Source organism: Pogona vitticeps, chromosome 3 (genome assembly GCF_051106095.1).
Source record: "Pogona vitticeps strain Pit_001003342236 chromosome 3, PviZW2.1, whole genome shotgun sequence".
Taxonomy (NCBI): Eukaryota; Metazoa; Chordata; class Lepidosauria; order Squamata; family Agamidae; genus Pogona; species Pogona vitticeps.
Window position 1 is genome coordinate 100,287,329 of NC_135785.1, and position 14,415 is coordinate 100,301,743.

A 14,415-nucleotide genomic window follows, 5' to 3' on the forward strand; every position below is an offset into this window, starting at 1 on the left:
GCATATGCACAGTTTACGTACATGCAAGTACAAACATAAAGATTTAACTTAAACAGAGGAAAAGCTGTAACTGTGTTCTGCAGTGTAGAATTGGAATTGATAAACCAGCACAAGTTGCTTTGGGGTTTGGATCTGACCATGTAGTAGCTTCTCGTGTGTTTGGGGGTAAGGCTGCAAGAGGAAAAGGTGTCCCATCATTCACATATTTGTCCCCAAGAATCAAGCGAAAGGCTTGTAGATTCTACTGCCAAAACAACTAAGGACTTGCAGCAAGAGGATTTTAGAAGCAGGCAAAGTGGAGCTCCAAGTCTTTCAGGATATTTTCAGTAGTGCTTGAAGAACAGGCTTGTGCTTTAGCTGTGGGGCTGGAAGGAATATGATTGGTTTATAACTGTAAGATGTAAATTGAAAAGTTTCCTTTTTTCAAAGGGAAATGCTTGTAGCATTCTAGAAGGCCATATTATATTTTCGTTGAGTGTTGGGTATGGCAGTATTAAATTTTGCATTTAACTAAAACTGTATAGGGACTTGGTGGCGCTGTGGGTTAAACCGCGGAAGCCTTTGTGCTGCAAGATCAGAAGACCAGCAGTCGTAAGATCGAATCCATGTGACCGAGTGAGCTCCCATCGCTTGTCCCGGCTCCTGCCAATCTAGCAGTTTGAAAGCATGCAAATGCAAGTAGATAAATAGGTACCACCATAGTGGGAAGGTAACGGCGTTCTGTGTCTAGTCACACTGGCCACGTGACCACAGAAACTGTCTATGGACAAACGCTGGCTCTACGGCTTGGAAACGGGAAGGAGCACCGCCCCCTAGATTCGGACACAACTGGACTAAATGTCAAGGGTACCCTTTACCTAAAACTGTAGTGAAATGGCAAACGAAGAGATGAAGTTAAAACAACAGTCAGTCAAGTACATTTTCTAAACTATACTGAGCTGGAAGTCTCCAGTTACTCTGTTCCTTTTACATCAGGGCCAGGTTAGTTCTGGACAAGCACATTGAAAAATGTGTGCCCCCAGTGAGAAGTTGCCACTCTGCTGGTGGATGTTCTTGGCATGTTTTCACTTATACAGTTATACATCCATGTGCACTTGTGTACAAACCTTTTAAAAGGGAGAACCATGCCTGTGTGCTTCAGAATTGGAAATTGTGGCTGAAAAATCTGTTGTGTAGCTTTGTGTGCAAAATTGCGATGACATCAGCATTAGCAACAAATTGCCACTGATAGTAAACTTCCTTGGGGTTTTTGCGTCCACATGTCTCTGTTACTTTGTGTGAAAATTGCATGCCCCCTGAAATTGGGGGCATCAGCAGAAATTTGCATTTTATCACTGATGATTTGCCACTGGTGATGACATTATCACAGTTGTACACATGAAGCTGCTCCAAACAATTTCAGGCAATGACGACTGAGAAAAATTGAGACTAGATAATTAGCAATTATACTGCGTTACACTAAACTACTTTAGACTTTACTAGATGTCAGCTTAGTTAAATATGTAGAACATTTTATATGGGATAATAATTGACTTAGACTTTTAAATTTGGACTATGCAAGAGAAAATTGAAGGATACATGCATGTGTGCACATACGACATTTCTATATCATTTTTTATTCCAAAAATGTCAAAGCATTTTATGGTATTGTACATTGGAACATGCAGAATATAGTAAGATCAAGAAATAAAACCGTCTAATTGAGTTAAAACAATAGAACAGTAATACCTTTCATTAAAATTAGTGGAATCACTACTATTATTGCATTGTTTAATAATCGGGAAATTCCTTAGTTTAACAAGTCTTCAATTGGTGAAAGCAGCACCCTTCACTAAGACCTGCCTGATCTCATTGTGAAGAGTGTGTACTTGCTTTTTCAGTCTGCATGACACTGATGATGTGATGTTTGGAATCAAGATACAGTAGGACACACCCGTATCCACAGGATCATTATCGGCTGATTCATTTATCTGCTGCCTGAAAATATTAAATGAAAAAACTCAGAAATACAAGTTTATATGTATTTCTCGGGTGTATTTACCAGAACTGGCCACTAGAGGAGATGAGAGACCATGCAGTGTATAGTGCTCGATACTTGTGTGTTTTTTGGCATCCATGGAGGGGTCTTGGAACCAACTTCCCACGGGTGGTTGTCCTACTGTAGTCAAAGCAAGTAAAGCAAGTTCAATATAATTATGATAAAAACTTAAGTGAAGAGAATTGGAGGCGAACTAGAGAAGCTCTGGTTCTAGAATATTATGAATATGGAAATATCTTGGTCCATTCTAAAATAAAAAAACAAACTAAAGAAATATGGGTTTTAATGAAGCCTTTGAATACGTACATGGATTACAGCTGATTGTGAACAAATATGCCTGTGGAGATGAGATACATTAATCGAGGTTCTATGTGAGATGATTCCTTCAAATGATCATAAATAGCACAAATGCTGAGCTCCTCATTAAGGTGAGTAGAAACTTTGTGTCTAATTGGGTGCTTTTAGACTTCATAGATATATGTGCATACTGGAATGGAAGTAGTACTTAAAAGTGGATAAGTACATATAGATCCCCATGTAACTGTAAGACAGGTTACTTTTTGGCCATGCCGACTGCTCATTGTTGTGTCTTGGTCCTCTGACATCATTGTCCTTGTCTTTTTCTTGTCTCTGCTTTCCATTTTGCTATTGGCAAGGAGTTGAGGAGTTAGTCCATTACTTCTATGATAAAGCGTGGTACAGTACAACTTCAGATTTCTTCCCATCTCCTCCTTCCACTTCTTTACTATTGTGTTTGCTCCTTGCATGGTGCATGCATGTCAAAGTTCTGCATGCAGTTGTCTTGTTCTCTCCATGCCCCATAATTTTTGTAAGAGAAACTGATTTTGTAGTTCATAATAAAACCAAGGTCAGTTTTTTCATCTTACTTATGATGAAGTTAGCTGATCACCACATTCTCATGCCTGTATTCTTCTACACCTCACTGAATGGCACCAATCTGTACATGTAATTGTGAAATATTTGAAGTACTGTAATTTTTGGTTTTCTATGCGTCTTAAGTGGTGCTTCTCTCCATTTAATTGTCCACCATTGAGCACGCTGTAACAACTCATATAGAACCTTGTCTTCACAGGATGCTGCTATATTGTGGCAGGGTATGTTGGGTCCTTTACAACCACTGCATCTAGGGAAATGAAGTAACTGACAATTTTCATTTTAAACTGATAACCTTCATTTTTGTTATAAAATTATCTTTGCTGATAGCATTGTAGGTAGAAGATATAATCAGAGGCATAGCTGATTTTTTGTATCCTGTACTGGCTTCCCCATTTACATGGCAGAAGTATTCTACAGCACAATAAATGTGCTATTCTAAATGCTGAAATAATTTTATGTACCTTTAATCTATTTATCCTTAAAACATCCCTGTAAGAATAGCCATATAACTCTTCTCAATGACTAATGGCAAAAATGGGATTTTAACTAGAATCTGTTTGGTTTACATCTTCGCTTAACTACCAGTCAGCACTCATCTTACTTACACTATATTGGTTAATTAGCTGGCTTCAACAATTCTGCTTATAATGGCAAATGTGATACCATTTGGGGAATTGTTTGGAATTTCCACGGAATTTGGCAGAAATGTTGAGTATTAGTCAGAGAAATTAGATAAAAAGTCTTTAGATTCTTTTTCATAATTTGGTTGCTTGTGTGTTTCTTGACATTTGCTGACCTGTTAAATGCAAGGTAGTCTGTACTGGGATGGGCAGGTTTGGCAGGGCTTAGAGTCATTTTTCAGATTGCCCAAAGGCCCCGCTTCCAAGCGGGGAGGTCGTGATAAGAAAGATGATTGGGCAAAGAAATTGTAAATAATTAAGAAATACAAATAAAGAGCCTCATAGCGCAGTGGTTAAACTGCTGTACTGCAACCAAACCTGTGCTCACGACCTGGGGTTCAGTCCCTGGCAGCACATTTTGCTTTTTGCTTTTAAATAAACATTTTCTTTTATTTACCAATTGTTAAAATATTTTAAATTTACCCCTTCAATAAAATCATTATTTCTCTCGATGAAATAATTCAATTCATTATTAAACCTGACTCCTTCAAAACACACTTAAATAATAAATAGCTAATAAAGAAAGGATGCATCTTTTAAAAATGTATTTCCATTCCATTGCATAAAATTTCATATAATCATTCCTAATTCATCAAATCAAGTGCAGTGACAAATCCCCAAGACTGCTGTGGTCACCTTAGTGGATGACCTACACTGGGAACTGGACAGGGGGATTGTGTCCCTGTTGGTTCTCCTGTATCTCTCAGTGGCTTTCTGTATCATCAACCATTGGATCCTTCTGGGCTGTCTCTCTTGGATGGGACTTGGAAGCACTGTTTTATGTTGTCTCTGATCCTTCCTGGAGGGGAAAACTCAGAAGGTGGTATTGGGGGAATCCTGTTCAACATCCTGGCCATTGGACTGTTTTGTCCCCCATGTTATTTAACATCTACATGAAAAAATGGAGTTTTGGCCTGGAGTTTTGGAGTCCACAGTGTGGATGAACTCCATCTAGATCTAAGGAAGCTGTTTTGGTTCTTGATTGGTATCTGTAGTCAGTAACGGACTGGATGTGGGTGAATAAACTGAAATGTAACCTAGGCAAGACAGGGATGCTCCTTGCCAATTCAAAGGCAGATCAGCGAATAGGGGTACAACCTGTGTTTCGTACGGTTACACTCTCCCTGGAAACACAGGAGTGCAGCCTGGGCGTGCTCCTGAATTCATCCGTGAGCCTGGATGTCCAGGTTTCCGCGATGGCTAGGAGTACATTTGCACCGTTAAAACTAGTACGGCAGCTGCACCTGTTTCTGGAGGTGTCTGAACTGGCTACTGTGACATGCCTTAGTTTACATCCCAGTTAAATTACTGTTATGTGCTTTACATGGGGCTGCCTTTGGATAGTGTTTGGAAACTTCAGTGGGTCCAAGATGCTGCGACCAGATTGTTAACTGAGACTGACTACAGAAATCATGGTCTCCCTGCTATAGCAGCTTCACTGGCTGCCAATCTATATCCAGGCATATCCAAATGCTGGTTTTAACCTATTACACCCTAAATGGCATGGGTCCAAGCTATCTCAAATACATCCCATTTTATGAGCCTGCCTGAGGCTTAAGATCATAAAAGGAGCCCTTTCTCCCAGTCCACCATTCTCACAGGTGCATTTGGTGAGGACGTGGAAGAAGGCTTCTCCAAGACTCTGGAACTGCCTCTCACAGAAAGCCAGGCTAGACCCATCTTTGCTGTCTTTCTGCATGCAGGTATCTTTCTCTTCAGTCAGGCTTTTCTCTTAGTGGCTGTCTAAGAGTTCTTAAGACAGGAATGTGTTTTTTCCCCCTACTCATTTTTAATATTATATTTGCTTAATTCTCTTTAACAATATTGTTACTTCTTCTTAGCTTTTAATACTGTTCGTTTGTCTGTCTGTCTGTATGTTTGTTTACATATTTATATTGTAAGCTGATTTGGGTCTCTTTTAAGAGAAAGGTATGGTAAAATATTTTAAATAAATAAAAATAAACATTTTATTTATTTTTAGAATTTCTGGTATTTCCACTTATTTTTTTCCAAGGCACTGAGAATAGCCAGCTAAACCAGCAATGGTATTTGAGAATTCTGTCTCTGTGATTCTCCAGGGGTCAGAATGACCTGATTAGTGAGACTAGTAGCTAGAAAATGAACAGACTGTATCCAAATAGGAAGGGAGGAAGTCTTGGTTGAAGAGAACAGTTGGCATTTGAAGACTTCCTTTGTGATTTCCAAGCTACGTAGCTAGTTTAAGATTTTTTTTTAAATTAAAACATTTAACAACTTAAATCTTTCTTAAAGCAGATGGGGAAAACTCCTGTGAAGTGACAATAGCTAAGAGAAAGCCATGCTAGCAATAATGATTATTTTTATTTGGTGTTGGTCATAGGCAGGCTCAGAAATGTATTAGTGGCCTGCATGCGGCCCATAGGCTACTCTTCCCTAGTTTATATCTATGCAGCTGACTTTAGAAGAATTATAGAAGGATTTAGAAGGATTGTAAAATATGATGAAAATAAAGAGCAGCAGATAATTACTGTCTCTAGAATAATAATGTTCCCTTAATTTATCTTTGATAAAATACGTTTTATTTCCTGGCTTGGACCAATCGTGGTTCTTTACATTTTGGCAGTTAATTTTGGATTGGGTTTTGAGAGATCCAACTACCTTTGAGTGCAATTCTGCTTTATTTCTATAAACATTTCCCTAAGAGGATTTTGATCATGTTAAGGAGCTTGAAATAATGCATTTAGCTGGTTAAAAACCTGTGTGGGCTAGGAATCTGGTTGTATCTGGTTGGGGGTTTGTTTCCTCACTGTGCCTCCAAAGAGAAGAGCCAGCCTGTGTGGACTTTAGTCCCAGGGCGCCCCCCCCCCCCAGAAGAAGGAAATGGCAACCTACTTCTGCGTACTTTCTACCTGGACAACCCTGGAAAGATGAGAGGAACAGCCAAGACAACAGTTGGAAATTCTGCAGAAGATTTCTATGGCAGCAGCTTGTATCTAGGTAGAATTGTGAATTAAGTACCATCATATTTGTCTGGAAGTTACCTCCATCAGAATAGACTTGATTACACATAATTATTGTTAATAATGCAAACATGATGGTACTTAAATCACAATTCTAGGATCCTTGTTCCTGACTAGAGATGGGTATGAACCTTGGTTTGGAGGTTCGTGACGGTTTGTACACATGGCACCATAGATGTTGCACATTGTCTTCCCCTACGTGGATCTTCCACTCACTAGCTGGAGTGTGCTCATTTCCTCCTCCTCTTTGGCTGTTTGACCAGTCTCTGGCAGGAGCAGAGGCTTCCCTTCCCCACTTCCTTGGCTGATCGGCCACTCAGACAAGGAGGCAGGACAGGCAACCCATGCTTCTGCCAGGGACTGACTGAACGGCCAAATAAAAAGAGGAGAGGATCATGCACCAGCTGGTGAGTGGGTCATTGACAGGGGAGGCAAGTGAAGGGAATGTATGGCACCTGTGGTGCCACGCATACAAACCAGCATGAACCTCTGAACCAAGGTTTGTGCTCATCTCTAGTCATGAACAAGGATCCTACAGACAAGGATTGCTTGTATGTTTCTCCCACCCCTGAATGTGGAGAGGAGCACCAGATGTTTGGATGAAACCAATACGTTGTCATTCTTCATGCAGTGCGTTATGCCAGTTGGTTAAAAAAAAATACATTCACTGTCCATCACATAGCTAGAGTCAGTGCCTTTGGAGAACTGGATCCCATCATTGGTGAGCAGATTACTGCTTTGGTAAGAATAAAGAATAAACAGCTAGGAAAGTGACTTTTAAGGAAGTGTTTAATTGCAGTTATCATTCCAAACCCTTTGTTTCCCAAGAAGATACAAGTATTTTTTATAGTTAGTTTTTAAAAGACATGGCCAAAATCCTTTTGCAAATGTACACCTGTGTAAGGAAAATTGTGCAAGGCTTGATGGCTCATTAACAAGGAGCTGCTTGTTTTCTTAGGCACACACCTCATCATCAGTTTGCCATCAAGGCAATTATCGATCAACAGTAGGATTCCAACAAACGGTTTCCTTTTCTCATTTCTCTGAAGTGATTAAAATAGCTGTACTTTAATTCCTTTAAAATCATCTGAAAGCTACAAACTGTTCCGCTGTGTTACAAAACACACTGTCCATCAACAGTAATCAGGAGTATTCCTTTCCTGTCAGTTTACTATTCCTCAGTGTACTATGGAGAAGCAGTGAATAGCAATACAGAAGACAGCTCCTTACAACAGTAAATGGGAAATAAGTAAGTGGGATATGTAGAGTTTGGGGAAGACAACTGGTTTTTCTGTCTATTCTTTATCCCAGTTGCTGGATCTGTCTGTGTGAGGTCTGGAAGATGCACCCCTCCCTTTCATTCCTTGGCTTGCTTGGTTCTTTCTTTTTATCTACTGCTTATCTATCCTATCTCATCAGGCACTATATCACATTTAAAATTGTTACTTGTGAATAGTTTTGGTAGGGGGTTGTCAGTAGAGAAGCAGCAAGGCACAGTGGTTAAATTGCAGTTCTGCAGTCAAGACTCTGCTCATGACTGAGTTGATCCTGATGGGCTCAGGTAACTGGCGCAAGGTTGATTCAGCCTTCCATCCTTCTGAGGTCAGTAAACTGAGCTCACAGGGGGAGGGAGCAATGTGTAACCTGAGTAATTACATTATAAACTGCCCAGAGAATGCTGTAAGCGCTATGGAGTGGTATATAAATAGCACACTTGGCATTCAGCCTGGAGGCAGGCGGTGCAGCATGGCCTCTCCCAATTTGAAGAGACACTTGTTCAGTAGGCGGAGGCAAAGAGGCAGTCCCGAAATCAGCAAAATCAGGGAGCTGGACAGAGGACAGATTGTATTTGTCTTCAATGTGGCCTTCTCAGCCACACTAGACACTGTTCCAAGAACTCTATTCAGAGCCTGTTACCATAGTCTCTCAAGACTGAAGGATGCCTACTAGATTGTTTTGCTTTAGAATTCTTTTTTCTCACAACATTCTCTCCCTGTGCCCAGATAGCTTTCTTCAGCATCTTTATATCCCCTGCTCCATTTGATAATATAAGTTAGTCACAACTATAGCTTCTCTGTCCTTACAAGTAAGACAGTAGAATGTACGGTACATCCATAGAAGTGGATCACTCTGGAGTGTGGCTTTTCATGGGATATCAAAAGTACAGTGGTGCCTCGCATTACAACATTAATTCGTTCCAGCGAAATCGTTGTAGAACGAAAACGTTGTAATGCGAAAATAAAAAGCCCATTGAAACGCATTGAAACCCCTTCAATGCATTCCAGTGGGCTGGTGACTCACTGTCCAGCAAAGATCCTCCATAGGGCGGCCATTTTGGGTGGCTGTCTTGCGAGGAATCCATCCCAGAAAACAGCGGGGAGCCATTTTATTTACCCAGCGGCCATTTTGAAACTGCCGATCAGCTGGAGGAAAATCGTCGTTTTGCGAAGAATTGGTTCCCGAAGCAGGGAACCGATCATCGCAAACCGAAAAAACCCCATTCAGACAATCATTTTGCGATCGCAGTTGCGGTTGCAAAAAGATCGTCGTAATGCGGTTTTGTCATAATGCGGGGCAATCGTAAAGCGAGGCACCACTGTAACTGTATAAAAGGGACAAGTAGATATGTGAGTGAAGTGGCGTTTGGAAGTGGTGGAAAGAAAGAAGGAGCATTGAATTATCCCTTTTTGTTTTCACAATTCACTCCCTTGTTCCCAAGCAATCTAGTGATGTGTGGAGGCTGAGTATACAGGGCCTGGATTTGGAAGAGGACTTACTTTGTTCTCCTTCTCAGCAGCCTCAAATGTCTGTGGAATTTTAAAATGAGCTACATGCAGTACTATGTAAGTAGTGGTGCTACTTTGGAGTTTTCTGTGGCAGTTTATGTGACATACACATATCAGGAGGTATGGGGCTTACAGGTCATACAAGGGTTGATGTGACATACACATGCAAATATTGTCCATTCTACTCTAGAAAATCCTGATGTAACTGCAGCAGCTGCAAAGTGTATGTGTTGCAGAATGTGTATATTTCACATCTGCCTTAGATCAGAAACAGTGTATTGTCTTGGGGAATGAATTTGCTTTCAGTTATTTCACAGCAGCTTCTTAATGGAAGAACTCTGAAAGATTATATATTGAATAGTTCAGCAAAGAAAACGGAAGAATTTAAAGTATAAAATAGGGTGTAGTTTTGGAAAACAGTGGGCAGATTCTATGATCTTTCATAGCGTTTAGAATATATTTGCCTAGAGGAGGCATTTAGGACATGACTAGAACTTCACAAGATTTTGAAACATAGGGGGTGGGCAGGAGATTTTGGGGAAAAATTAAATATGAGGAATATTTACTATCAAACCAGCTTTTTCTGTTGCTTTAACAACTAAAAATGGAATACAGTGGTGCCTCACACAACGATGTTAATTGGTTCCAAAAAAAATCAACGTTGTGTGAAACATCGTTCTGTGAAATACCATTTCCCATAGGAATGCATTGAAAACCGGTTAATCCGTTCCAATTGGAATGGATTGCCATCGCTGAGTGAAAATCCCCATAGGAAACATCGCTGTGTGAAACAATGTTTCCTCCATTGGAATGTATTGAAGCCAACTCAATACATTTCAATGGCTTTGCGAAGTCCTTTTCTGCTCCTGTAAAAGTGTCTTACAATGTTTGGAAGCCGTTTTAAATGCGTGCAATGGTTAGCCCACCTCCTGAAACCTATGCAAACTGATTTTGGTGTTGTTCTGACACTTTGTTAATTTATGGTAATTTTTTGTTTTCTCCATTGAAAACCATTGAATGGTCTGTCTAATGGTTTCCAATGGAGAAAACAAAAAATCATCATAAATTAACGAAGTGTCAGAACAACACCAAAATCAGTTTGCATAAGGTTCAGGAGGTGGGCTAACCAGTGTAAGCATTTAAAACAGCTTCCAAACATTGTAAGACACTTTTACAGGAGCGAAAAGGGAGATCGGGAAAGGGCTCTTTGATCTCCGTTTGCCTTTTAAAGCTCTTCCCGATCTCCCTTTTCACTCCTGTAAAAGTGTCTTACAATGTTTGGAAGCTGTTTTAAATGCTTACACTGGTTAGCCCACCTCCTGAACCCTATGCAAACTGATTTTGGTGTTGTTCTGACACTTCGTTAATTTATGATGATTTTTTGTTTTCTCCATTGGAAACCATTAGACAGACCATTCAATGGTTTTCAATGGAGAAAACAAAAAATTACCATAAATTAACGAAGTGTCAGAACAACACCAAAATCAGTTTGCATAGGGTTCAGGAGGTGGGCTAACCATTGCAAGCATTTAAAACGGCTTCCAAATATTGTAAGACACTTTTACAGGAACGAAAAAGAGACATTGTTGTGTGAAAATCCCCCATAGGAAACATCGCTGTGTGAGGCGGCAAATTTAACAGAAAAAGGCATTGTTGTGTGAATTCATCGTTGTGTGAGGCACCCGTTGTGCGAGGCACCACTGTATACCATAAGAACATGTACTATTTGACACACCTATTTGGCTGTAAACATATAACTAACTTGGGAGTTATCCTGGCACAACTCAGTGGGACATACTTCTAAGGACAGATGTAAATGTTTGCTCAGTTTTTGCCACTAATAAAAAGAAACTAGATGTTTTCTCCCTGCTAGTCAAGATTATGAGAAATTTTTGCACATTACTTCTGATTTAGTCCTTTTTGGCAAAAATTCATGGAAATGATTTTGTATGAAAAGCTTGCCTTTAGTGTTCATGTCAAGGAAAAAAGTATGATAATTTTACAATGTCCTTAGACGCCTAGAAAACTTTATAACACTTCTTGGTAGTTTGAGTCTATGGTGGTCACAGCTAACATTTATTTTTGAAAGGATTAATACTAGTGTGAACCAGATAATCCTGAGAATCATGTCACAATTCATCTAGATATCAAGGTATAAGTCATTTACTTGCTACTGCTTGGCTCACTAGAAGCACAGTTTCCAAACTTGATCCATCTTACTTCAGAGGATGAGAATAAACCACGGTTTTCACTCATGGTGAAGTAAACAGAAAAAATGGTGCCAGGCAAAATTAGCTTGTCTAAGACTACTAGCTTTTTTCATTTGCATTTTTCTGTTCACAAAAATCTAGATGTTATTGAAAACATAACTTTTTATGTTTGAAAACTCAAACATAAATTAAAAAAATCAAAGACAGGTGGCCTTTAATATAAGCTCTGAACAAAAGTTGTAGGTACAAATGCTTAAAAGTATATTAAGACAATGTAAGTTTTAGGCAAGTACTCAGAAAAATGTTTCAATTATAAGCTTTTAGCTATGAAAGTTTCAGACAAGAATGACTTAGACAAGTAAAGATCCATAAACATGGAAGTACATTTCTTAATATTATATTTAGACACAAAAAAACCAACAAGTTTGCTATGTGCTCACTCAGCTACCTGTCAGTTAAAATCTCTGGAGGGAAATCCATGATTTTTGTGTGTTGCCTCTGTGCTGCTGTCTCTAAATGCTGCTGATTCATTATGTGTTTCCACCATCTGGCTTTTCAGTTCACCGTGGCATTGCTCAATTGTGGCTCAGCTGGCTTAGCTGACCCTGTGCTGACTGGCATCTTGCTTACAGGCAGGGGATGTTTATATGTTCTTACCATTGTTTACTCCTAAACCACAGATTGCATAATAGCAGGCTAATGCAGAATCTCATAGACTCTACTACAGAAGCAAAAATTTGCTAATTACGGAAACAAAAACATTTCCCCTTATCTTCTTATTCTAACACTGCAGATTGAATGTATTTTTACATAGGTTGTGCATGGATAGGGATTTTCATTCATTTAACATTGCTGTTTGCATGGCAGGCATAGAGAAACAATCAAAAAGTTAGGAAAATGCATGGGATTAGATAGGATTTTCTTAATTACTCTGCATTGATCTCTAATGGACATTCAGTACATTACTCCTGAGCAGTTAACTTCTGCATCACAACTCATTTTTAATGTTATATCTGTTTGTCTAGAGGTAGCCTCCATCAGTTCAGTGCTCCATGTTATAATCACATCTCACATTTCCATGGTTACATTTCTTATACCATTTTAATCAGGTAATACTTTATACATTTCAGATTTTGATTGTGTTCCCCCCCTCGTCAGGTGGGGATGGTTGCTTATAGGTTTTCCTTAGTCTTCAATAGTCCAGTTTGGCAATCTTGACATTGCTGTTGCAGATGAAATGCATGAATGTTTTTGCTCTACAGGAACAAAAAAAAGTGTAGTTGGCTTTTTTTAAATCGATATATCTTGGCTGAGGCCAAGAAATTTTTTTAGTACTTTTATACTTTTATAGCATTATTCTCCTTCTGCCTTCTGTAAGTTACTTTTAAAATGCTTATAGAACTGCTGGATAGCTCAGTGGTTTAGGCATTTGGCTGCAGAGTCAGAGACTGAGAGTTCAGTTCCTCACTGTGTCTCCTTGACAAGGGTTGGACTTGATGATCCATAGGGTCCTTTCCAGCCCTGTAGTTCTAAGGTTATTATATTTTAGATATATCAGAACTTCTTAGAATATCCATTCATTCTATGATAACTATAAAAAGTCACTTAGAATATTAACCTTACAGTGGTGCCTCGCTTAGCGATCGCTCCGTTGAGCGACGAAATCGCTTAGCGATAGACTTTTTGCCATCGCAAAAACAATCGCTTAGCGATGGTCCCTTTAGGGAAAATTCACTTTGCGATGATCACGGGGAAGCCATCATGGCAAAGCGACCCTTTTTTAACAGCTGTTCGGCGGTTTCAAAATGGCTGCTGGAAAAACATAATGGCCACCCTGCTGTTTTGCCTCACTTAAGAGGCAGCGAAAATGGCGGCGCTATGGAGGATTTTCTCTGAAAGAAAAGTTTTTAAGCCCATAGGAATGCATTAAACACGTTTTAATGCGTTTCTATGGACTTTAAAAACCGCTTAGCGATGAAAGCGCTTAGTAACGTTGCTAAGCGAGGCACCACTGTATTTGGTTATATGTCACCCAGTTGTAATTCCTTCATGTGTGGCCATTTGAAGATTATTAAAACATTTATGGCACAGGTAGTTTCAATTAGCTAAATATGTGGAATATACATTCTTTCATAAAAGAATGCCTCAAGTCATGTTCCCATCTTCCTTTTGCAGTTTCCTGTGCATTATAGAGATTAGCTGAGGAGCTACTGATACTGAACTCTACCTCTGTCATAAACACTGCTATACTGCAAAAGTTATTATTTTTTTAAAAAATAATAACTTTTGAAGCAAAAGTTACTGTAAAGATGTTAACCCTTCTTCTCTCCCCTCCCCACACAGAGCAAGCATGAGTTCTAGATACCTGCTGGATCTCCCTTTCTTTTCTTTTCTTGTGTGGATGTCCACTTCTTTTGGACTCTGGAATGAGCAGTTATCCGTGCATGTGCTATGTTTTGGATCCAAATTCCTTTCCCCCTGTACCAGTGATATTACTGAATCAATGATAATTTTTTTTCTGTTTATTTTAAAACCACCCTTTTTAGAAAATGACATATTTTCTTTGTCTGTAAATATTTGTAATCTCCCCTGCCCCCAAATAACTACAGTTACCCATCTGCAGCAGTGGTAAGTCATCTACCCAAGTAAAGTTGGTCTATTGAGAGAAGCAAATATATTCCTTACACTTCATCAGTCAAAAATAAATGCAGTGCTGTTTCTGACCATTACATTCTCATAATGACTATTGTAGTGCTGTGATTACAGTTAACAGTTTCTCATACCTCATTGGATAGCTCTAGATAT

At 39.4% G+C, this 14,415-nt stretch overlaps 1 protein-coding gene across 7 annotated transcripts in view; it reads left to right on the top strand.

The window, feature by feature from the left end:
• The window catches only part of CCSER2 (coiled-coil serine rich protein 2), a 75,859-nt gene that overhangs the window by 54,937 nt on the left and 6,507 nt on the right, over positions 1 to 14,415 (top strand). For 2 of the 7 annotated variants that reach the window (XM_020802247.3, XM_078390957.1), the window contains exon 11: positions 2,695 to 2,734. The exons of 4 other annotated variants lie outside the window; for them this stretch is intronic. In XM_020802247.3, the coding sequence (XP_020657906.3) occupies positions 2,695 to 2,734 (40 nt within the window). Of the gene's footprint in view, positions 1 to 2,694; positions 2,735 to 3,131; positions 3,154 to 14,415 lie in introns of all 7 variants that reach the window. One more of the 7 variants, XM_072995123.2, reaches the window with a different exon arrangement.